The sequence below is a fragment of the Ahaetulla prasina genome, chromosome 2 (genome assembly GCF_028640845.1).
Source record: "Ahaetulla prasina isolate Xishuangbanna chromosome 2, ASM2864084v1, whole genome shotgun sequence".
Classification (NCBI taxonomy): domain Eukaryota; kingdom Metazoa; phylum Chordata; class Lepidosauria; order Squamata; family Colubridae; genus Ahaetulla; species Ahaetulla prasina.
In genome coordinates, this window is record NC_080540.1 from 290,151,645 (window position 1) to 290,178,288 (window position 26,644).

The window sequence follows — 26,644 nt, forward strand, 5'->3', positions numbered from 1 at the left end:
ACTTACAACCGTTCCTTTAGCGATGGTTCGAAGTTGAAACGGCACTGAAAATAATGACTTGCAGCCATTTTTCACACCCCTATGATCACGTGATTTACATACATTCAGATGCTTGGCATCTGAGTCACATTTGTGATGGCTGCAGCATCCCGGAGTCATGTGATCTCCTTTTGTGACCTTTTGACAAACAAAAACCAGATTTACTTAACTGTGTTACTAAATTAAGGACTGCAGTGATTCACTTAACAACTGTGGCAGGAAAGGTTGTAAAATGGGACAGAACTCATTTAACCAATTTCTCACTTAGCAACATAAAACTTGGGCTTAATTCTGGTCGTAACTTGAGGACTACCTGTATATAACATTACTCCTTTCCCAAATCAGCTTCATTTTCATATCCACACTGGTTATTGTCTGAGTAATATAGGTGGAAATAGAACTGAACCTTTCATATTTCATTACATTGTACAGCATATTTTTCAGGACAGATCCTTGGTGCTCTCTGAGCTTGGCTGCTTTCTTGCAGAAAATTTCATTATCAAACTGGCGTCTTGATGATGTTATCTAGTTTGGTAATGAAATGTCTGCAAGAAAACAACCAAGCTCAGAGAGCACCAAAGACTTCACAGTCTACAAATATTCTCTTCTATATTCTCTTCTATATTTTCAAGGCATGTAGAGAGCTAGTTATTAATTGGGAAGTCCATATTTTCATTCCCGTAGAAATTTTCTCGGCAACATTTGTTTATTTTGTTTATATCGCACTTAATATCATTTTTATAAACAACTCAGGGTGGTGAACATATCTAATACTCCTTCCTCCTCTAGTTTTTTTTCCCCACCACAACAACCCTGTGAGATGATAGGGATGAGATAGAGGGACTGGCCCAGAGTCACCCAGCTGGCTTTTATAGGTAAAGCAGAGTTGGAACTCACAATCTCCCAGTTTCTAGGCTGGTGCCTTAAACACTAGACCAGGGGTCTCCAACCGTGTCAACTTTAAGACTTGTGGACTTCTGGACTCCCAGAATTCCTCAGCCAGCAAATTCTGGGAGTTGAAATCCACAAGTCTTAAAGTTGACACGGTTGGAGATCCCTGCACTAGACCAAACTGCAACCTACAATCTACTCAGAAAGCATCTGCTAATAATAACAGTTAATAATAACAGTTTTCTTTATTTTCCTTCCCCAAAGCAGCCACGTTATATATTTCTTCACGCCTATTGATTGCCACCTGCAGGGGAAAGGAAACCCACAATATAATGCCTTCTGTTTCCACATGGCTCACTATGATTAAAGATTTCCCTACACAGATGCGTGTGAGAAGAACTCACACTCTTGCCCCCCCCCCTTCCTTTCACCAGCCACACGGAGCCCGGAGGCCCCCCGTTGTGTAGGATCCTGATTTGCCTGAGCCGTTTGTTGTTGTTGTTGTTGTTTGAAAACTTTGGTGATAAGAATGCCAAGTAAGCAAAGAGTAAAAACCCAGCTTGAGGTAGACTTAGTAGGAGCCCTGCATGTGTACAAGAAAAGTAGACTAGTGTAGGGAAATGAAACAGGAGGCCGGCCTGTATTTTTTGGTTCCTTTTCTTAGTCAACTGAAAATATAGTTGTGGTTGCAACTTGATTGATGAGTGGTTTGAGTATAAGACTTGGCAGAGGCTATATGGCTAAATTTCAACCTCAATTGGACACCCCCCCCCTTTAAAAAAATTTTTTTGAATCTCTTAGAGCAGGGGTCTCCAACCTTGGTCCCTTTAAGACTTGTGGACTTCAACTCCCAGAGTTCCTCAGCCAGCAAAGCTCTGGGAGTTGAAGTCCACAAGTCTTAAAGGGACCAAGGTTGGAGACCCCTGTCTTAGAGCTCTTTCTTTTCCCTCCCCCATTCAGTGGAAAAAAATATCTTCCACGAAACCAGTACCTGGTGCCAAAAATATTGGGGACTGCAGCTGTAGAGTACTTTTTTCTTCTTTCAAGAGATGAAGTCAAAAGGAACGTGAAAACATATTAAGCAAATCTCACGGCAGTGGTTTTTTGTTTTTTTTTATCTTGTTCTTATGGAATTGTTCTATTAGTCAGAGCCAAAGATGTGGTTCATATTTGGTCAATACCCAAGCACTATGTTTTAGCAGAGTGCGCTAAGGACCAATTGAATGAATTTCAACTAGGTGCAAATGGGAGAGACTATATATTTAATTGATTGTTCCCCCAAATTAAGATAAGAAAATCTTTTTTTAAAAAAAAATTAAGAGTATTATTGACTCACTTTTCAAATTTGTGGAGAAGCTTGAGGTTATGCATGCTAAAAGTCCCCCACAAAGAACACGGTGCAGTATAGTTTCTCCAAATAAAATAGCGCATTTAAATTCATGCTACACTCACTTTGCACATTCTTTAGTGTTTTTTTTTATGATCGGTGCCAAGAATTTTGGGAGAACAAGGGGGGGGGGGAAATCGCATGACAAAATTTGACCAGAACATGGAGATCATCCATAATGGGAATAGTAGTATTTTGACTATGCAAGCATGTAAGGCAGAGAGACCACACAGTAAACATAAATAAAACCAGCTTGATTGTCAAGGGAAGAAGAAAAAGAAAACATGGCATGCAATTTAAAATAGTTTCCTTTGCTCAAGAACAAACAATAGTTGTCTATAAAGAAAGACTTTTTTAAAAAAATAGTCTTTATAGAAGAGGAAAACGTAGCTGTAAGAGAGGTTATCAAACTGTTCAGATTAAAACCAGGAATAGCAAACATCTGTAGGAATGAAATCTTGGGATTGAATTTATCTAAATTCAGGGCGGGTTAGGAAACCCTGCTGAAACAGGAATGAAAATTATTTTCTTATATAACTCCGTATTCCCTTTCTAATCCAAATGTGCTGAGTTTTGGCTCCCAGAATTCCCTGCTGGCACGGAAGGAGGAGACCGTGGAAATACCAGATTTGAGAATCTGGTTAAGGTAGCTTGCTGATAATGTGTGAAGCTGTGCTTGGTCAACCTTGGATGATCGCAAAAGGCTGAAGAATTAGGGTGATCGGCTGGACCAGGAAGTAAAAATAGCATTTTGGAATCAAGCAATGGCAAATCTACATTGTAGCCAAAGAAAACTAGGTTTTTAGAATGTTTGCAAGAACTGGGTATGTCTAGTTTAATGAAAAGAAGGGTTAGGGGAGACATGATAGCAGTGTTCCAATATCTCAGGGGCTGCCACAAAGAAGAGGGGGTCAAGCTATTCTCCGAAGCACCTGAGGGCAGGACAAGAAGCAACAGGTGGAAACTAATCAAGGAGAGAAGCAACTTAGAACTAAGGAGAAATTTCCTGACAGTGAGAACAATCAATTAGGGGAACAACTTGCCTCCAGAAGTTGTGAATTCTGCACTGGAAGTTTTTAAGATGTTGGATAACCATTTGTCTGAAGTGGTATAGGGTTTCCTGCTTGGGCAGGGGGTTGGACTAGAAGACCTCCAAAGTCCCTTCCAACTCTGTTATTCTAAATGACATAGGTGAACATATCCATGTCATCATTGGAAATCAAGCCCATTTTTGGGGGGTGGGAGGCAGGTTTTTAGTCTGTTTTAGCTGCTAAGAGGAAGAATCAGTAATGTCACTGAAGATTCTCAATCATCCAGGTAGAATTGTCTGTAGGTTGTCTGAAGTTTGAATAATTGCAACTGGACTAATTTTTGCTATTAGTTTGAGGGACATTTCGCTGCCCATCCAGTCAAAGCAAGGCAGTTCGGCAGAGAATCACTGGGGTTATACCAACTCCTGCCACCACCCCCAACCTCATTGGCTTCCCTCCCCAAAGTGCGTTGCAAAATGTCGACGAACATTTTGAACTCAAAAGAAAAAAAATCAGCCCAGTTGCAATGATTCATCCTCCAAACAGCCTTCAGAAGAATCAGGAAATATTTGCATTTCTAGCAACATCAAGGAAATAGAGCAGAACGTTGCATGAGAAGTCAGCTTCTGCGTCTCCAGCGCCTGAGTGTATCGGTAGCAAAATAATAAAAATGGCATGCATTGCTGCCGTTTTAGACATTAAAAGCTCTGGGTAGAAGTACAAAAGTATTTTGGCAGCTCGTATTTCCAAACCCACATTTCCTGTGACAGAACACTAATGGAAGGAGCCTCTTGGCAAACAGGGGACAGACCTGAGAAATCTGTAACTTCCTCCACATCCATCAGTCATGCTGTTGGGGCTATTAAAAAATGGTTTTGAGTCATTATCAGGAGGGCGGGGGCGGGGGAACCACAATTCTCCTTGAGAGTTATCTGCTTCACTTATTTGAATTCCTCACCTTCAAGGATAAAGTGGAGCCAATAGAGTAGTATTTTTCAACCTTGGCAACGTTAAGATGTGTGGACTTCGATTCCCAGAATTCCCCAGCCAGCCATGCTCTTTGCGCAGCCACCGGACCCCTCCAGAAGTCATGCCAGAGGGCAGGGCAGTTTTTGCAGATCTTCCAAATCTGGCACAAATACAGGGCAGGCCCAGGCTTGGCTTCAGGGTGACCTAGATAGGAAGTGGGATAGGAGATGAATTGTTTTCTTGGGGGTGACACACCAGGAAAGTCAACTCAGGCATTTTTCAAATTTTTGGACACACTGAGCCTTAAAGGTTCGACATCACTGGGTTATGCAGATGTTAAAACAGAATGTTTTGGTCGCCACGATGTAAAAAAAGATGTGGAGACTCTAGAACAGCGGTTCTTAACCTGTGGGTCGGGACCCTGTTGGGGGTCGAATGACGATTTGCCAGGGGTCGCCTTAGATCAAGGGTGTCAAACTCGATTTCATAGAATTTTTTTTTTATTGGCCAAGTGTGATTGGACACACAAGGAATTTGTCTTGGTGCATATGCTCTCAGTGTACATAAAAGAAAAGATACGTTCATCAAGGTACAACATTTACAACACAATTGATGATCAATATATCAATATAAATCATAAGGATTGCCAGCAACAAGTTATAGTCATACAGTCATAAGTGGAAAGAGATTGGCGATGGGAACTATGAAACGATTAATAGTAGTGCAGATTCAGTAAATAGTCTGACAGTGTTGAGGGAATTATTTGTTTAGCAGAGTGATGGCCTTCGGGAAAAAACTGTTCTTGTGTCTAGTTGTTCTGGTGTGCAGTGCTCTATAGCGTCGTTTTGAGGGTAGGAGTTGAAACAGTTTATGTCCAGGATGCGAGGGATCTGCAAATATTTTCACGGCCCTCTTCTTGATTTGTGCAGTATACAGGTCCTCAATGGAAGGCAAGTTGGTAGCAATTATTTTTTCTGCAGTTCTAATTATCCTCTGAAGTCTGTGTTTTTCTTGTTGGGTTGCAGAACCGAACCAGACAGTTATAGAGGTGCAAATGACAGACTCAATAATTCCTCTGTAGAACTGAATCAGCAGCTCCTTGGGCAGTTTGAGCTTACTGAGTTGGCGCAGAAAGAACATTCTTTGTTGTCCTTTTTTAATGATGTTTTCGATGTTAGCTGTCCATTTGAGATTTCATTGAGGGCTGCATCAGGATTGTGTTTGACCGCGGGGGGGGGGGGGCAGGGTGGGCATGGCCAGATCAACATCACTCATGTTGGGTGTACCTGTGGTGGCCTGAGCACTTTGCTAGCGAAAATGGGCTCCCGAGCTTCATTTTTGCCTGCCACAGCCTCCTGCAACCTCTGCCAACGAAAACAGAGCTCGGGAGAGCCGCCTGCAGCCATCGTGATCAAGGGCCAGTCCTTCGCTGTTTCCAGGGAGGCCTCATGGGCCAGATCTAATCACCCAGCGGGCCGGATGCGGTCCCCGGGCCTTGAGTTTGACACCCGTGCCTTAGATGCTCTTTCTATACCGATATTTCAAAAAACATATCCTCCCAATAATCAATTGATAGGTATCTTGGCCGTTCTGTCACTGCTTATCTCCAGTAGCTGCTTGAGGACAAACAGACTGTGATTACAGCGCAGGTGGCTAGATTCTTCACAGCAGCACTGGGGATTCGTCGGGAACACGCGATTAATCTACCATAGCTATTTTACATAACTAATGTAATGAACCCTTTTGTGTAACTAGTCTTTTGCATTTTAGTATTTAATGACTATGGGCCTCACAGTTTAAGGATTGATATTGTAGTAGAGTTAGGCCATGTGTAACTGACACGATTGGATGCCGATTTGTAATTTTAATATAGATTTATCTGTTATTTGTTTTTTTTATAGACTTTATAGACTTTTTTTATAGACTTTATAGACTTTTTTACTGAGTTTTGCCCCATTTTATGACTCTTCTTGCCACAATTGTTGAATGAATCACCGCTGTTGTTAAATTAGTAACATGGTTCTTAAGTGAATCTGGCTTCCCCATTGACTTTGCTTGTCAGAAGGTTGCATCAGGGGAACAGAGGACTCCAGGACACTGCAACCATCATAAATATTGCCAAGCCTCTGAGTTTTGATCACATGACCATGGGGATGCTCAGAAGGTCGTAAGTGTGAAAAATGTTCCTAAGTCACTTTTTTCAGTGCCATTGTAACTTCCCATGGTCACTAAATGAATTGTTTTAAGTTGAGAACTACCAATATCCTGTTTCCCCTAAATTAAGACCTCCCCAGATAATAAGCCCAATCGGGCTTTTGAGAGCATGCGCTAAAATAAGCCCTGCCCTGAAAATAAGGCCCCTCCCTAAAATAAGCTCCCCCCCCCGAAAATATTAAACCACCTGCATAGCCGGTCCCCGCCATTTCCTCTGGTTAGGGTTAGGGAGACAGAGCTGGAAATCAGGTAAGACAGCAAGAGGAGCCCCGTCTTGCTCCACATGCCCCAAAATAATAAGACCTCCCCGAAAATATAGGCCAAGTGCTTATTTCGGGCTTCAAAAAAATATAAGACAGGGTCTTATTTTCAGGGAAACATGGTATATGTAATAAATATTTGGAGGACAAGCAGCTTGGGAACTGTTGTGGTCCATCAGCAGCCTGTGGAGCAGCAGAGTCGGACAGTAAGGAGGCTGGGGAGGAAAATGGGCCAGTCTTGGAGTCAGGGGAAGGCCCGGACGAGGGCTCTGCGTCGGAGGCAGAGGTGGGGCCAGGGCCATCTGGGAGCGATGTGCGGACTCTGGAGCCTCCAGATGCGGGCAACAGAGAAGCTCTAGTGCACGCATGTGAGGAACTGCCAGAAGGCAACAGCAGCTAAAGCAAAAAGAACAACTTGGGAGTAAGGCCAGGAGATGATTGGGCCCTCCCATAAGGCTTAAAAGAGCAGCATGGCTCTTGGGCTCTTTGTAGGAAAGCAATGTTGCTACAATTGTTTCTAGTCAGTGTCTCTTGTTTCTGAACTTTGTGGGGCTTTGCCAAGAAAAGCCTTTGACAGGGTGCCAAAGAAGACAAAGGTTTGTGATAAAGCCGAAGGATTTTTTCTGTAGGATTTCTTTTGGAATTAATTTGGACTAAGCCAAGAATGAAGTAATTCTCAGCTGTTCTAATAAAATACATTTGTTTAGAATTGATTGTGTCTGGTAATAACTACTTGGGCTTAGGTCACAACAGGAACGATAACTAGAGTCCCTAAGATTCGGATGGCTTATACATTTCGTACATTATTATTATGATCATTATCCTCACCTACAGATATGAACGGACAGTAACAACGGCCTTCCATTGTTTTAAAAAAATGAGGAGCATCACATGAATGTTGTGTTCCTTCTTTCTCAAGCATCTTTGCTGTACATTGAAACAGAAGGAACAAGCTGGTGCACAGCAAGCCATGTCCTTTCGCGTAACTGATTATATTGATAATATCTTTAAGCCAAGACAAAATTGCCTTGAAGTGCATACTCAAAACACTGCATGGCCTCTTAATTATAGGAACTGGCCTTCCCACGGCAGCCCTGACAAAATCCTGACCTAAAGCATTGGAAAAATCAGCCCAAACAGGTCTATCAGGAAAGCGAAGCAGAATGGAATTAGTCTTGTTGCAATTGTCTACGGAGATTCTCAGCCATCCAGCTTATGGTTGTCTCCAAAGTGCTTTTCAAAAGGCAACTGGACTTTGCTTTTTTCTTGAAGACGGTTCGCTCCTCATCCAAGAAGTTCTTCTTCAATTCTTCTTCAGTTCCGAAGAAGCTGGATTTTCACTGTTTTTTCTTCTTCTTCTTGAAGACAGTTCTGAAGAAGCTTCTTGGATGAGAAGCAAAACATCTTCAAGGAAAAAAACAAAACAAAATCAGTCCAGTTGCCTTTTGAAAAAGCACCTTTGGGACATCCTGCTGTAACTGGGCACCTCTTTGCTTCTTTCTCCTTCTGTTATTTACCCAATGCCTCCAGCACAAGGACGGCTTTTAATCTGGTGCCCAAAAAGGAATGCTAGCCCAGACTTATTAAGGTAAAGGTTCCCCTCGCACATATGTGCTAGTCGTTCCCGACTCTAGGGGGCGGTGCTCATCTCTGTTTCAAAGCCGAAGAGCCAGCGCTGTCCAAAGACGTCTCCGTGGTCATGTGGCCGGCATGACTAAACGCCAAAGGTGCACGCAACGCTGTTACCTTCCCACCAAAGGTGATCCTTATTTTTCTACTTGCCTTTTTTTACATGCTTTCAAACTGCTAGGTTGGCAGAAGCTGGGACAAGTAACGGAAGCTCACCCCGATATGCGGCACTAGGGATTCGAACTGCTGAACTGCCGACCTGTCGATCGACAAGCTCAGCGTCTTAGCCACTGAGCCACCACGTCCCAGACTTATTACATCTTACCTAATCAAAAGGCTTAGAATTGGGAACACTGGAAGCAGAGAGGTGGCTGAATCACCACACTGTGGGCACATTTGTATAATTAAAAAAAATAGCAGAAATGAAGCAACGAATATACAGTATTTTTTTTAAAAAATGTAATCTCATATCTTGCCTCTGGCACAGTTTTGTCTGAATCACTCAGAGAAATTTTGACAGAATGAGTCTGCTGCGTATTAGGAAGCTGCATTATTAAAGTAATTTGATGGGATTGCTCTTTTTTTGGGGGGTAATGCCTGCAGGATGCTATGAAAGCAAATTTCATTATTAGTCCCAGGCAAATATTTCGGTAGAACCTGAAGATAGTCCTCCCCGCCCGACAAAAGTTAATTCAAAGATCTGTTTTTATAAATGTGTGCAAAAAAGGAGGTACATAAGAGTGGCTGCAAATATTTTGTTTGGATCCAATTTTTTCATTATTAGGAAGACCCAATGCAAGAGGGGCTGTGCTATCTGTATTAATAATATATCCCAGATAAAATCTTGGACAGATTTAAACACATTTTAATATTCTAAGGTTAGCGTAATTAAATCGTACCCACCAAAAAGCTTTTTAATCAATGTCCTAGTCCATAACAATAATTAAAATAGTCCTAAATTGGAATTGAATTAGGTCTGCTTTAAACTCGTCTAAATCTGGACCCAATGCACTGTAATATATGTGGCATACAGTGATGAGGGAGAATTGATTTATGCTCAATTTATGTGCTTCTATAGAACAACAGTGTTGGTAGGGACCTTGGAGGTCTTCTAGTCCAACCCCCTGCTTAGGCAGGAAACCCTACACTACTTCAGACAAAGTTATCCAACCTCTTCTTAAAAACTCCCAGTGTTGGAGCATTCACAACTTCTGCAGGCAAGTTGTTCCACTTATTGATTGTTCTCACTGTCAGGAAATTTCTCCTTAGTTCTAGATTGCTTCTCTCCTTGATTAGTTTCCACCCATTGCTTCTTGTCCTACCCTCAGGTTCTTTGGAGAATAGTTTGACTCCCTCTTCTTTGTGGCAGCCCCTGAGATATTGGAGGACTGCTCTCATGCCTCCCCTAGTCCTTCTTTTCATTAAACTAGACCTACCCAGTTCCTGCAACCGTTCATGTTTTAGCCTCCGGTCCCCTAATCATCCTCTAATCATCTTCTCTGCACTCTTTCTAGAGCAGTGGTTCTCAACCTTTATATTGCTGCGACCCCTTTAATACAATTCCCCACGATGTGGCGACCCCCAACCGTAAAATTATTTTCGTTTTTAATTTATCGCGCCTGAAGCTATATTGGCTAGCGATCTGAACTGCTTGCGATTGCCTTGAGGACGAAGGCATTAAAGCGGAGACTCCTCCCCTATTAAATTTATCGCGCCTGAAGCCAGACTAGGCTAGCGATTGGGAGTGATTGCAGCTGGCTTGAGAGGGAGACATCAGAGCAAAGATTTCTCTCTTTTTTAATTCATCGCGCCTGAAGCCGAATTCGGCTAGTGATTTGAAGAGCCTGCATCTGGCTTATGGAGTCAACCATTGGAGCGCGATTCATATTTCCGGTGGTCTTAGGCGACTCCTGGCAAATCGTCATTCGACCCCCAACGGGGTCCCGATCCACAGGTTGAGAACCGCTGATCTAAGGAGTCAAAAAGATGTCATAGATTTTGGAAGAATGCTGCATCATCCTGATTAAATGCAATCTAGGGAGAAATATTGTTCTTTTGTTTTTTCAAACATAAAACTGTTGGCTTCATCGAGAACTTCCTCAATCTTGGTAGGTTCAACTTTTTCCTTGTCTTTCTTCCTCTTCTCCTGCCACTTGTCCGAACATCAGGCACAGGAACAAGATGCTGGGCAGGTCAACAGGTAGCAATTTGCTGTCCTTGCAATGCCGTTACGCACAGTTCTGCAATTTGGGAAGTGTTATTCTTTGTGGGTCAATTAAAAAGATCAACTCCTGTTCTTCTGGAGGAAACTTTAAAGATGGGAATTTTATCTCTGTGGTTCTTATTTGAGTTATATCTGGACAAAGCATCTGCTGATTATTATGTTTTGAATGCAAGCAAAACATTTACTGATTCTGGCCATTTTTCAGGCAACAAACACACAACAGCATAATGTAATCCCTAAATAATAGGGTTAATAGAGTTTTTAAAAGCAAAGCAAATATCTTTCTGAGAAAAGACAGGGGAAAAAATGAAAAGACGCATACTAAACAGTGTAATGTTTTAAATTTATCTCAGTTCCCTATTTACATTTCAAGTGACTTAGCATTCATGTTAATCACTCTGCAGTACTGTGTTCTTGGAGCATGTCCTCCCACAGTGGTTTAAGAAGGTTAGACAGAAAATTAGCAATACTGAAATAAGAGATGAAACCTTTTATGTTGAACTCTTCAATCTTCTGGATAATTGTTGAACTTTTAGCAAGTTAAACAACAAAGGAACGATCCTGCACAATCATCCCTTTTAATGTGTTCCTGGCTTCAAACAATATTTACTTTCCCAGGTATAAATCTGTATACAGATAGTCCATGAACAGAACAGAATAACAGAGTTGGAAGGGACCTTGGAGGTCTTCTAGTCCAACCCCTTGCTCAGGCAGGAATCCCTAGACCATTTCAGACAAATGGTTATCCAATCTCTTCTTAAAAACTTCCAGTGTTGGAGCATTCACAATTTCTGGAGGCAAATTGTTCCACTGATTAATTGTACTTCACTGTCAGGAAATTTCTCCTTAGTTCTAGGTTGCTTCTCTCCTTGATCAGTTTCCACCCGTTGCTTCTTGTCCTGCCCTCAGGTGCTTTGAAAAATCGCTTGACTCCCTCTTCTTTGTGGCAACCCCTGCCTTATAACCAGTTGCCTTATGACCAGGTGCATAACAACTGTTCAAGGTTATAATTGAGGGAAAAAAAGATTTAGACTCAGATTTTAAGTTGACAGTGGAGGGAGACACGTTCACAGGTGACTGCATTTTGGGCACTTGGCAACTGACCTGCATGTACAAGCCATTTGCAGTATTCAGCAGTCAAGTAACCACAATTTAAAACATTATTTTTACAATAATATGTATTTACTTCCAGTTTCCAGGGGGGAAAAAAACGCCCATACAGAACAATGAATTTGCTTAACAACCATTGTAAAAAAAAAAAAAGGTGTAAAATCGGGCAAAGTCATGTTTATGATCCATTTTACAACCATTGCAACTTACTGTAAAACCAAAACTTCAGGCTCAATTATTGTGAGTCGAGGACTTACCTGCAATCTGTTGTGCTGATTTCCTGCCATTCCGAATGCAACTCTGGCTTCTTGATTTCTAGCACCTTTTCAAATTAGCATATTTCCATTTCCTTTTGCTTCTGCCATCGCACCTGCAAAGGAAATGTTGACTTTAAAAGAGGGACATGAATCTTTTCTTTCCCCATCAGATTCTGGGATCAATCTTCATATACTCTACGGCAGGGGTCCCCAAGCCCCAGATGTCAGCCCACTACCGGGCAGCAGTTTATTTGCAACCAGGCCACGCAAGTGGTGTGCCAAGAACAGACAAGCGGGCGTGCACAGCTCGTGCAGCCCTATTGCAAATAGGCCACAGCTGGGCCACCAAGCTGTAAAGTTTGGGGACCACTGCTTTAGTGTATAGTAGCTAGATGTTAGGATTTTGCTGTTGAGTCTGGTTTTGCATAATAAACTGAAGTTGTGAAATGCAGAGGTGAAGTTGTAAAATTGGAGTGTCCCCTGCCAAGTATATAAAAGTCTTCGTTGTTCCAAAGCTATAGCTTTTAAAAATGCTTGCTGCAGTTGTAAGATATAAATATGTTTATCCAACATTTGGAACCCATTTTTGTTTTGTCATTATATAAAAATGCTGACCCTTAAATCCTTCTTGGATTCCCATTGAATTCAGAATATACGTTCTCTTTCAACCAACAACAACAAAATATGATGAACTTGTTGATGGATTGATTTAATTTGCGAAAGAGTGGCTGTTTTCATTTCAAAGTCATGTTTTGCTGATTTTATTTCAGTTTTCAGAGAACGTATCACATTTCTTGTATGGAAATGAGGTAAATTTCCACATAAATGGAATACGGTGTCAATCTGATAAGGTGGGGGGGGTGTCTCTCGGGCTCCATACTTTTTGTCAGAGATAATAAAGATGGGGGGGGAAACTTTCATGGCCTTGGTAGCATGAGACAAAGGCTCTCTTTCTCTTTCTGACCAACTTCTTCTGAAATGTTCTTTTTACTGTCTTACCATAATCCAAAGCTCACTTAAACATCAAATATTCAGAACTGATTGAGGAATATTGCAGATATCTTAGTTTTTTTTGGCCACACTTAATCTCCTAGACATAGCTAGGAAATTGGAAGTGCGAGGGCTACAAAGAGTAATTGTCCATGTTTTGATAAAAAGAAAGGAACTTAAAGGATTAATGTGACACATCTGGCTCCCACAGAGTCTTGAGCTTAGCTAGTCCTCGGCTTACGACCACAGTTGAGCCCAAAATGTCTGTTGCTAAGTGAGACATTTGTTAAGTGAGTTTTGCCTCCCATTTTACGACCTTTCTTGTCATGGTTACTAAGTGAATCACTGCAGTTAAGTTAGTAACACAGTTGTTAAGTGAACCTGACTTGACTTGTCAGCAGATCGCAAAAGGGGATCCCATGATCTGGGACACGTCGTAAGTATGAGTCAGTTGCCAAATATCTGAATTTTGATCACATGACCACAGGGATGCTGCAACGGTCGGAAGTGTGAACGACAGTCATAAATCACATTTTTCAGTGCCATTGTAACTTCACACGGTCACTAAAGGAACTATTGTAAGTCGAAGACTACCTGTATCTCATATCCGCCTGGATCCGTTTGTTCCGTTAAAATCTCCTCCCCTCCCAATAATTTTTGGTTCCTCAGATGACTGGAGGAAGTCTGTTGTGAAAAAACTCTGAGCCATCAAGATATCAACTGGAATATTCTTGTGCAAGAATCTACAGTGTTTTTCGGAGTATAAGACACACCAAGATTTTGAAGAGGAAAACAAGAAAAAAAATAGTTTTTGGCTTCCAGTCATCCGGTTTTTGCCCTCCCCAGCCCCCAGGAACACTCTGCAGGCCTCCCAAATCCTCTGCACACCCAGTTTTTGCCCTCCCCAGACCCCAGGAGCACTCTGCAGGCCTCCCAAACCCTCTCTGTGTCCTGTTTTTGCGAAAAATGGGCCTGTTTTTCTCCTCCCAAACCCCCCACGCATCGCATTTTTGCCCTCCCCAGCCCCCAGGAACACTCTCCAAGCCTCCCAAACCCTCTGCGCGTCCTGTTTTTGCGAAAAACCAGCCTGTTTTTGGCAAAAACGAGACGTGTGGGCCAGGGTTTCAAGAGGCCAAAAATGACTGTATTCGGTGCATTAAGACACACCAAGATTTCCACCCTCTTTTGGAGGGGGGGAGTGTGTCTTACACTCCAGAAAGTACGGTAATTTTTTTTTCTCATTCACTCCATTGATCCTTAGTCTCTTCCTTTAGTCAGCCAAATCGTTGTGCATAAAGCTGTCTCAGCCCTCCCACTTGTAGGTTCAGTTTCCTTCCAAGCCAAAGCTCATTGTTTCGCATGGCTGAAAAACATGGAGGATAGAACTGACAATTTAGACCGTTAACTTCAACTTCCTAGTGCTGGAATCCGAATTAAAGCATCCCAGACAGATGACTTCTAGCCTCAGACATCACCTGACAGGAAGCCCATCACCTCTATGGTTAGTTGGCTTCTCGGCCTAACTGCTTTTACAGCTAGGAACTATTTGAAATATTTAGTTGGAATCTGCCAGCTGTAATGCAAGTTCATTGCTTTGTGTCCTGTTTTTCTATCCAGGGTTTGAGTTCTGCTATTCCCTCTGTCCCTAATGACTGGATTTGGCCAGGTGTTTGATCTTGGCGCAAAGCTTCTGATGTCTCTACTAACTCCTGTTATTTCTAGGCATATGATTATCCAGTCACGTGGCAGGGAGTTGAATGACTTCATGTAATCAATCCCAGATATTCTCAAATTGGTCATTCTTCTCTTGCGGTTTCTAAATTCAGTGGAATATGAATATGAATATGAATAGAGTAGAGTAGAGTAGAACAGAACAGAACAGAACAGAATAGAATAGAATAGAATATTGGAGAATGGAATGGAATGGAAAAGAATATTGGAGAATAGAATAGAATAGAATAGAATAGAATAGAATAGAATAGAATAGAATAGAATAGAATAGAATAGAATAGAATATTGGAGAATAGAATAGAATATTATGGAATAGAATGAAATGGAATGGAATGGAATATTGGAGAATATTACAGAATATTATACAATAGAATGGAATGGGATGGGATGGGATGGGATGGGATGGAATGGAATAGAATAGAATATTGGAAAATAGAATAGAATAGAATAGAATAGATTTTATTGTCACTTTGAATGTACACTAATTGGCATACATTAAAATGAAATTTCATTGCATACAGCTCTCAAAGGTTACTGCCTCTAATATACACTACATAAACATGACAAAATAAATAAACAAACACAAAATTATGCATATACCCACACATATTATACAACACAGAGAAACAACACAGTCTAGTCTGGATGTATACATTTACATGGCGACAAAAAAAAAGCTTACCAATTAGGAGCTGATCATTTGCTCCTCTGTAGTTTGGGCAGTTTCCTTTGTGTTCAGGTGGAAAGAGCTCATTTTTAACTAGATGCTGTTGGACCTCATTCAGCTAGAAGTAGTCTTCGACGTATGAACACCATGGAGTTCAAAATTTCTGTTGTAAAGTGAGTTTTGCCCCCATTTTACCACCTTTCTTGCCACAGTGGTTAAGTGAATCACGGCAATTGATAAGTTAGTAACCCGGTTGTTAAGTTAACTTGGTTTCCCTCTTGACTTTGCCGGTCAAAAGGTAACAAAAGGTGATCACTTGACCCAGGAACACTGCAACTGTCATAAATATGAGTCAGTTGCCAAGCATCCAAATTCTGATCATGTGACCATGGGGCTGCCACAACGGTCCTAACAGAGGTGGGTTTCAGCAGGTTCTGACCAGTTCTAGAGAACCGGTAGCGGAAATTTTGAGTAGTTCGGAGAACCGGTAGTAAAAATTCTGCTTGGCCCCACCCCCATCTATTCTCTGCCTCCCGAGTCTCAGCTGATCAGGAGGAAATGGGGATTTTGCAGTATTCTTCCCTTGGATTGGGGAGGGAATGGAGATTTTACAGTATCCTTCCCCTGGAGTGGGGTGGGAATGAGATTTTACAGTATCCTTCCCCTGCCACGCCCACCAAACGATGCCCACCAAGCCATGCCACGCCCATCAAGCCACACCCACAGAACCGGTCGTAAAAAAATTTGAAACCCACCACTGGGTCATAAGTGTGAAAAATGGTCATAAGTCATGTGAGAAACGGTCATAACTCATTTTTTTTCATTGGCGTTGTAACTTCAGACAGTCACCAAATGAACTGTTGTAAGTCAAGGACTGTCTGAATTACATCAGTTAGCAATTTGAAAGTTGTTGGTGAGCAAGTGATTGGCCTGTAATTGCCTGGTGCTGCCCCATTATTATTATATCCAGTTTTTTTATATATATACATAATTCAAGGCAATAATCATATTTAATATCCCGGCCTTCTATTTTTCCCACAATACCAACCTTGTGAGTTGTGTTGGTCTGTGAGAGTACAACTGGCCCAAAGTCATGCAGCCAGCTTGCGTGCCTTAGGGAGACCTAGATCTTCTAGGATAGCACTTTGACCACTACACCAAACTGGCTCCGACATCTATCTGATCCATCTATGTAGCCACTTAATTGTCGTGTCATCAGAGTTTAATTAGCATGACATGGAAAGTTTCTTTCAGATCCTTCAAAGAAATCAAATTAAATTATGACTACTGCATTCCCACAATCTGTTAAGGAAGTTATTTACAAAAATTAGTCTGGATAGTTAGTTAGTCTGATAAATAAGTTTTAGTCTGCTGGATAAACCCGTGCTGATTTGTAGTAATAACTACACTGTACTACAAGGTACTTTTGGATTAGTCTTGTTATATATAACCCACACCTCATTTCGGACATTAATACAATTGAGCATATCCAGAAATATTTTACAAGAAGAGTTTTCCACTCCTCTGATCACAATACCTTATGCCACCAGACTTGAAATCCTGGGTTTAGAAAATTTAGAACTCCGCCACCTTCGGCATGACCTGAGTATAACTCATAAAATCATCTACTACAATATCCTTCCTGTCGAAGACTACTTCAGCTTCAATCGCAACAATACACGAGCACACAATAGATTTACACTTAAAATGAACCGCTCCAATTTTGATTGCAGAAAATATGACTTCAGTAACAGAGTTGTTAATGCTTGGAACACACTACCTGACTCTATGGTCTCTTCCCAAAATCCCCAAAGCTTTAACCAAAAACTGTCTACTATTGACCTCACCCCATTCCTAAGAGGTCTGTCAGGGGCGTGCATAAGAGCACCAGCGTGCCTACCGTTCCTAATGTCCTAATGTTCCCTTTGATTGTATCCAATTCGTATGGTTATCTCATGCTTATACTTATATATACTGTTGTGTTTGACAAGAATAAATAAATAAATAAATAGATAGATAAATAAAATAAATAAATAAATATCCTGTTCCATAATCTCCCCAAATATCATCCTTTTTGAATACAGGAAGATTGATCTTCCTTGTTTACCTATTAAATTATATTTTGTCTTTCAAAAACAGGGGTGTCAAACTCAAGGCCCAGGAGCCAAATCTGGCCCGCAGGGTGGTTAGATCTCACCTGCTGCCCTGGAAATAGCGAAGGACCGGCTCGCGGTGCCTCTGCCAGCAAAAATGGAGCTTGGGAGGGCCATGCGTGCCCCCCCCTCCGAGCTCCATTTTTATTGGCAGAGGGTTGCAGGAGGCCGTCCCAGGCAAAAACAGAGCTCGGGAGGGCCATGCGTGCCCCCCCCCAGCTCCGTTTTCACTGGCAGAGCGCTCAGGCCACCACAAGCGTCCCCCTCCCCAACACAAGTGATGTCGTGATGGCCACGTCCACCGTGGCCCCCCAAGATCAAACACAACCCTGATGCGGCTCTCAATGAAATCGAGTCTGACACTCCTGTTCTAAATGAAGAGCTTAACCTCCTTTTATTTCCCATACATTAAACATAATATATAATAGTGGTCATTAATTTTATAAATCAATGCTGTTTCTGATTTTTTTCCCCCGAGTGGTTTGAAAGACTTCATTTCAGCAGCAAGTCTTTATCTGAGATCTGTATTTTGGGATTAACTGTTAACTTTGGTGAACCACTTTATTTAATGGCATTACATTTGTAGATAGGAGAAAAAAATAATTTCTTGTGAGTTGTTATTTGAAGGAAAGGGAAACAGAGCCTCTGTTTTCCTTCTAACTGCAAACACCATCAGAAAGTTGTGTTCCTATGGAGTGAATTGTTTGGCAAGCTAAACATGCTTTGATCGACCTGAGTAACAGGAAGGATTGGTTCAAACAAATAGCTCCTAGCTTCTAAATTACGCTAATATTAAGCCTTTCAAATGCTATGGTTATTTCACAGAGAAACATGTGGGAATTGCGTTTGTGGTTTGTGAATATCATTCTGTTGTTTTTTTAAAAAATGCCTCTTTGTCTTTGTATCTTGTGATATATGGACTGCACAAAAGAGACTGTACAATCCATAAAGCAAGAACTCAAAAGCAATCTTGTGACTTCTATTATATTCTAAAGAATGTTTTACATGTTGTCCTCAGCTGAGGACCACAACGCACCCCAAAACTTCTGTTGCTATGCGAGACAGTTGTTAATTGAATTTTGCTTCATTTTATTAGTTTCCTTGTTATCATCCTTACATGAATCACTGCAGTTGTTAAGTTAATAACACAAGTTCTTAAGTGAATTTGCCTTTCCCGCTGACTTTGCTTGTCAGCAGGTCGCAAAAGGGGATCCCACGACCCCGGGACATTGCAAGCATCATAAATATGAGTCAATTGCCAAGCATCTTAATTTTGATCGCATAACTATGGGGATGGTGCAAAGGTCTTAAGTATGAAAAAACGGCCAGAAGTCACTTTCTTTAGTACCATTGTAACTTTGAACCGTCACTGAATGAATTATTGTAAATTGAGGGCTTCCTGTATTGACAGTAGAGTTTGAATAAGTTGTTATGTGTTCCTTTTCTTGGATTTATGCATAATTAAGATATATTCAAATTGATATCCAGTAAAATAGAGATAGAAATAATAAGTTTAACTATTTAACAGGTTCTCTTGGTCCACATTCAACCGCATTTCTCCCACAAAACTGCATTTTTCTTTCTGAAATTTAATTCTCCATCCCAAGTTATACTGACACGGACACAGTCCTTTGCATAGCTTTCTTGGTAGCTTTTGGAAGAGACAGTTAGACTCCAAGGAGATCCAAAAAGCAATAAGAAACCAGTAGTCCCAAAGGTGCTTTCTCAAAAGGCAACTGGACTTTGTTTTTCCTTGAAGACGTTTCGCTTCTCATCCAAGAAGCTTCTTCAGTTCTGACTGACCTGGAGAAGCTTCTTGGTTCTTGCATCAGAACTGAGGAAGCTTTTTGGATGAGAAACAAAACGACTTCATGCAAAAACAAACAAAGTCCATTTGCCTATTGAAAAAGCATCTTTGGCACAACCATGACCTGGATGACTGAGAATCTCCAGGAAATCAGTAGCATTTATCAAGTTTGAGGAGAACAATGAAAACGCTACTGACTTCCTGAAGTATGGAAGCACTTATAAATCTTTTTCCAACTTTCAAGAGCCCCAAAGTTGATAAAAACCAGAGCTAAGTCAGATCTGGGATCAAGGAAGGAACAAGATCTTGTAATCTAGGGGTGAAACCCAGCAGGTTCTGACAGGTTCTGGAGAACCAGTAGCGGAAATTTTGAGAAGTTCGGAGAACCGGTAGCGGAAATTTTGTGTAGTTCGGAGCACTGGCAAATACCACCTCTGGCTGGCCCCAGAGTGGGGAGGGAATGCGGATTTTGTAATATCCTTCCCCTGGAGTGGGTAGGAATGGAGATTTTGCAGTATCCTTCCCGTGTCATGCCCACCAAGCTACCCCCACCAAGCCACCCCACCCCCACCAAGTCACACCCACAGAACCGGTAGTCAAAAAAAATTGGATTTCACCACTGTTGTAATCACTACAAATGTACGCTACCAGATATATTTTTGAACATCTACACCTGTTCCAACGTCTTTATCTTCCCTAGAGTGTGAAATTTGGATGCCCTATTTTTCTAGAAATAAAACAGGCAGTCCTGGACTTACAACCATTCGTTTTGTGACTGTTCAAAGCTCCAATGGCACTGGAAAAACCCCAACGTGGGACCGTTTTCACATGACCATTCCAGCATCCCCATGATCTCATGACTAAAATTCAGAACCTTGGTACATGGCATGCATTTATGATAGTTCTACTGTCCCGTGTAATCACCATTTGTAACCTTCCCATTTTACGTCCCCTTTTGCAGCCTCCTGACAAGAAAATCAACGGGCAAGTCCAGATTTACTTAATGACCGCACGATTCCCTTAGCACAGTGGTTCTCTATAGTGCTGCGACCCCTTTAATACAATTCCCCACGATGTGGCGACCCCTTTAATACAATTCCCCACGATGTGGCGACCCCCAACCGTAAAATTATTTTTGCTTTGAATTTATCGCGCCTGAAGCCATATTGGCTAGCGATCTGAACTGCTTGCGATTGCCTTGAGGACGGAGGCATTAAAGCGGAGACTCCTCCCCTATTAAGTTTATTGTGCCTGAAGCCAGATTAGGCTAGCGATTGGGAGTGATTGCAGCTGGCTTGAGAGGGAGACATCAGAGCAAAGATTTCTCTCTTTTTTAATTCATCGCGCCTGAAGCTGAATTCGGCTAGCGATTTGAAGAGCCTGCAGCTGGCTTTTGGAGTCAACCATTGGAGCGCGATTCTTCGACTCGCAAGTATACTTCCCATATTTCCGATGGTCTTAGGCGACTCCTGGCAAATCGTCATTTGACCCCCAACGGGGTCGCGACCCACAGGTTGAGAACCACTGCCTTAGCAGCTGCAGTCATTCGCTTAGTAACTGTGGGGAAAAAGTTCGCGAAATGGGGCAAAACTCTCTTAACAAACTTCCTCACTTAGCAATGGCAATTTTGGTCTCAACTGTCGTCGTAAGTCAAGGACTACCTGTAAAAAGCTCTGGATTTCAAGTTCTGTTTGTTTGCTTCAATCTTTGACTGAAGAGTTTGGCCCATTCCCATGTGACACTTTTGAAGGTGTACAATGCTCACTTTTATAAAGGCTGCAAATGGATGGAGAATATAAGGCATTTTTTGATAACTAATACATTGGTGCAAAGGACACTGTTAGCAGATTTTTCAATTTTCCACACGGAGCTTTTGCTGGGTTCTGCAGAAAAAAAAATTCGGGCTGGCTTTTGAATTAGAAATATTAACATTAAGCCTTGGTTAATTTTTTAAAAAATTGTTTATAATAGGGGGATATACTTTTAAGCCAACGAATGTCCTAAAATTGTGGCAAAAAACAATAAATTCCCAACTTACTGTGATAGCAGGGACTATGGGAAGTTTCATGGGGGGAAAAAAAGGGCTATAAAGAGCAGGAATTATCCAAGTTCTTTAGCTTGAATTGTGGTTCTGGATTAATTTATATCTGCAGAGTATTGACTTTTTCTTTCGTGCTGTCCAAATACAGTGTTTGTTTTGTGAACAACTTTGGAAATGTCCTGCTTTCAAAATAAATACATCCTTTATAGAATTCAATTTCTGAGAAAAACACTTTATAAACTTTTATTTTTGGGGGGGGGGTTTATCTCTACAAGGCAGAGCCTATAGCAGGGCTGGGCAACTATGGCCCCTTTATGACCTATGGACTTCAACTCCCAGAATTCCTGAGCCAGCATGCTGGCTCAGGAATTCTGGGAGTTGAAGTCCATAGGTCATAAAGGGGCCATAGTTGCCCAGCCCTGGCCTATAGCAATGTCTCTCAAGCCTGCCAGCTTAAAGATGTGTGGACTTCAACTCCCAGAATTCCCCAGTGTGCACATCTTCAAGTTACCATGCTGGAGAAACATTGGCCTATACATAAATTGGCACCCCTCTTTCATAAAAACAGAATGATTGATTCCTACGAAAACAACATCATTGTTTTTCCTTCCCTTCCCCTCCAGCTTGTTTTCACTGTTGTCCAAAAAGCACAACAAAGTTTTGGAACAGGCCACACAGTCTCTGAGAAGTTCCCTGTCTGCTGCCGATTCTCCACTTCCAGATTATGTGAGTATCGAAATTTAATCTTTTAAGGAAGAAGTCGAAATTGCATCCCCTCGGTTTGCACAAGTCTGTTCAAAGAGTGTGACAGCCTAGCAACAACCATCACCAAAATATAGGAAGTTTGACTGGTGACATCATGTCTGAAACTTGCTAAAGATATTTTTTTTAAAAAAAGAAAGAAAGAAAGAAACCTTGCAAATGGCAAAATGAGAACCATGGTGATTTTTAGCAAACACTTTAGTTTTTCCATCTTGAGCATTTGCAAATGGTTCCCATTGCAATGGAATTGTCAAGGGAAGGAAGAACACAATTTGTGTTGTGATTACGGCTCCAGGCTAGAAACTGGGAGGCTATGAGTTTTAGTCCCACCTTTGGGCCAGTCACTTACTCTCAGCCCTAGGAAGGTGGCAATGGCAAACCATTTCCAAAAAATCTTCAAGAAAACTGCAAGGGCCTGTCCAAGAGTTTGCCAGTAATAATATTGATTCAAAAGCACAAGGGAAAAAAAACCCATATTAATTAGAGGTCTTCACCAAAAAAAAAGAGACAGAAATTGAATAAAATCTATTAAAAATTAAATATAGCACATATCTTCGTTCTCTTAGCTCTTGGATATTTTGCAGCTTTAATTAATATATTGTTTTGCTATACTTGTTAAATCCAAAGTAATTAAATAAGTTTTAATCAATGTAGACATTGAGCAAAGGGGTTGGTTTGTGTGGCCCCTTCCAAAATTATGACTTTATGTACGGTGCATGGCCTAGTGAAGTAGATGCTTTTTCTTTTTCCTCCAAAGAAACTTTTTTTTTTTTTACATTTATATCCCGCCCTTCTCCAAAGACTCAGGGCGGCTTACAGTGTGTAAGGCAATAGTCTCATTCTATTTGTATATTTACAAAGTCAACTTATTGCCCCCCCAACAATCTGGGTCCTCATTTTACCTACCTTATAAAGGATGGAAGGCTGATTTTAAATCTTAACATAATGCAGTAGCATCTTTATTAATTCTAATTAGGCTTAAAAGTAACGTTTTTGCACGATTAGAACGTACGTCCCAGTAAAAGGGATACAGTACCGAGAAAAATATATGTTTATAAGGAACATTCCAATACACGTTTAATACACATCTGACAGTTGTTCCGTATTTTTTTAAAAAATAGGTAAAAATTGTAAAACTTATGTATGTTTCCTCAGTCAGGTTTTCCAAGTCTGCTTAACATAACATTTTAATAAATAATCTTGATGTGTTACTCTATTTGCTTGTAGGGAACACATTACCTTCAGATTATTATTATTTTTAGATTGGTTTCATTTTTCTTGGTACCTGTGGATTTAATGTCTTGCTAGAAAAAAGGGAAATGAAAGAAGAAAGGGGAGGGAAAAAGGGAGGCCTGGTTGATGAAAATGCTAAAATAGAATTTAACCTCACTGGCTGCTCTTCCTGTCTAGCTCCCATCAAGACTAAAATCACAAGTGCTTTATAAAGTATATTTTAAAGGCAAGAATTTGGTTCAAATTCTGCTTCGGCGCTTCTGGAAATAATTAATCTCAGCTTTGCTTTTTCTCTTCTCAAATTTGGGGGTGGGGTAGAGGTGGGCTTTGACATTCAAAACAGGATTTTTATTTATTTTATTTATTTATTATTTTATTTTTATTTGTCATAAAATAAAATAAAAATATTTTATTGCCGCCCCTGGTCACTTCTGCTGAGCCTGGATGAGCTGGCTACAAAATCATGTGTTACTACAGTTGCCGATATATATATCTTTTTAAAAAAAAACACACACACAAGCATTGATCCAAAATAAATCTTGCGAGTGGCTGACTTAGCAAAAACTGGGCAAGTTTATCCATCCCATTAAAAGGATGGTTTGAGAATGGATTATTTTGTTCTCTATTTCTGATGAGAAGGTTTTATTTTATAAAGATGCAAGGTTGTAGCATTGCATTGGATGCCTAGATTAAAACGCAATTGTTAAAAACGATTACACGCGTTTCTTTCTTAACTCTAAATCACAATGAAATCATCCGTTTTATTTGGCAGGGAGGGGAAGAGTTCCACCCAGATGTATTTATTTATCATTTTCAGGGAGTCATGGCACTGCAGAGTTTGACTCCACTGACATATTTCATAGAAGGATTCCTAAGTAAGATTTTGGAAGGAAAAACAGTTACTGTGTGTAAGCTTTACTGAAATCAGATTTAACAGAACAGAATAACAAGAGCTGGAAGGGACCTCTTCCAGTCCAACCACCCTGCTCAAGCAGGAGACCCTATACCAATGATGGCTAACCTTTTGGCCATAGCGTGCCAGGAGGGGGGGTCGGGGGGGGTCACTCTCGCGTGTGCCCACACCCATAATTCTATGCGCCCCGCCACTGTGCATGCACACGCGAAACCCCCTCCCCCACTCCTGGCACGTGATGGTGTGGGAGGCCCGTTTTTCTCTCTCACCTGGCTCCAGAGCCTTTCTAGGAGTCTGGGGAGGGCAAAAACAGTCTTTCCCACCCCACCGGAGGTCTTCCAGAAGCCGAAAGCGGCCCGTTTACTAACTTCCGTGGGACTGGAAGGCCCATTTTTTACTGTGGGTGGGACCGGAAGTTGGCAAATGGGCCGTTTTCAGCCTCCAAAGGACCTTCAGGGGGGTGGGGAAGGCCGTTTTTGCCCTCCCCAGATTTCTAGAGAGGATCTGGAGCCAGGTGAGAAAGAAAAACAGGCCTTCCCTACCACCCCCCCGAGCCTTCCGGAGGCAGGAAGCAGCCTGTTTCCCTACTTCTGGTGGGCCCAAAAGGCCCGAAAATCAGCTGGCCAGCACGCGCCAGAACTGAGCTCACATGCCCACTGATATGTGGCACGGGTGCCATAAGTTCACCATCACGGTCCTATACTATTTCAGGCAAATTGTTATCCAGTCTCTTCTTAAAAACCTCCAGTGTTGGAGCATTCACAGCTTCTGGAGGCAAGTCATCCCACTGATTAATTGGTCTCACTGCCAGGAAATTTCTCCTTAGTTCTAGGTTGCTTCTCTCCTTGATTAGTTTCCACCCATTGCTTCTAGTCCTGCCCTCAAATGCTTTGGAGAATAGGTCGATCCCGTCTTCCTTGTGGCAGCTCCTCAAGTATTGGGACCAGTTATCGTGTCACCCCAGTCCTTATTTTTACTAGACTAGACATACCCAATTCCTGCAACCATTCTTTATATGTTTTAGCCTCCAGTCCCCTAATCATCACTGTCCAGTTGTTTCCAACTTTGATTCATCTGCACTCTTTCTAGAGTCTCGACATCTTTTTTATATTGTGGCAACCAAAACCACAATATTCCAAGTGTGCCTTACCGAGGCATTATAAAGTGGTAATAATATTTCACGTGTTCTTGATTCTACCCCTCTATTAATGCAGCCTATGACTGCCTTGATTTTTTTAGATGGTTTAAATACATCCAAATAGTTTATACTACCCGGAAATAATTTGAGCCGAGATACCCTTTTAATATCCAAACCTTTCCCCAAAAATGTAATATTGGAGACTTCTTAAGAAATGAGAAATATGGTGAGCTACAGGGATGGTTTTATCACAAAATCCTTTCCTCTTTTGGAAATGATGGAAATATTCTTTGTTGCAAGCAAATATTCACTTTTAACTCCATTTACACAGTTTGCTCTTGGCTACTTACTGAAGCCAGGGAAGGGGAAGAATTGGGGACTAATTCGCATCTGTAAGCCGAAAAATATCTATGACTTCAACTGGATCCGTTGAACGTTTAGGTCGGCATGGAAACAAGGGAAGTGTTATTCGTATAGATCACAACAACCTATTAAGTTATGTTTATTTATTTTGGGGTGGGCGTGGCCATATGCAGTAAATTAGACCATCCCTTGAAGGGTTTTCTGCAAATATGAATGCTTGTGGAAAAGAATAATATAATTGTGCCCAACCACAGAGTATGCCTTGAGAGAAGCTGGAGGCTGTTTATTCAGACTGTTCCCAAGTTTTCCATCCACATGAAACTTTGACCCACGCGTTGCTTCCCCTGCAGTTCCCAAGTTTGATTTTTCTTAATGAGAGAGGTCATTCAGAGGCAATTTTATCAACTGCCTGGACCAGTTTCACCTTCCAAAGGTCAAGTGTGGCTTTGAAATATTGTTTGCCAAGATTACAGGAAAACCCCAAGGACTGCCAGGAAACCTTACAAATTCTCCAGTCTTCAGCATCCCACATAGAAAAATGAATGAAGTTAACTTAACACTGCAATGTATTTGGCTTGCATGTATTTGACGTACAAAGGGTGTTGCCAGTTCAGAAGGAGTCATTCATTGGCATTACTCTTTTAAGTAATTTTAAGTAACCTCTTTTAAGTCTTTTAAAGCTACTCGTAGCTGCGGTAGACAGGCTGAGCCGCTGGTCCCTTCAGGTATTAAGCCCAACCTAGAAGGTGGTTTGGTCTTTTCCTGCCTGAAGCCCAAAAATATCAAAAAAAGCTTTTGTCAGACCTGAAGCACAAATGGATCGCTTTGTAAACTT

General features: G+C 41.4%; 1 protein-coding gene across 4 annotated transcripts in view; it reads left to right on the forward strand.

Annotated features, from left to right (window-relative positions):
* Window positions 1–26,644, forward strand: part of DYM (dymeclin) — a 291,188-nt gene that overhangs the window by 168,442 nt on the left and 96,102 nt on the right. For all 4 annotated transcript variants that reach the window (XM_058170966.1, XM_058170965.1, XM_058170967.1 and 1 more), the window contains one exon: window positions 22,024–22,126. In XM_058170966.1, the coding sequence (XP_058026949.1) occupies window positions 22,024–22,126 (103 nt within the window). The remainder of the gene's footprint in view (window positions 1–22,023; window positions 22,127–26,644) is intronic.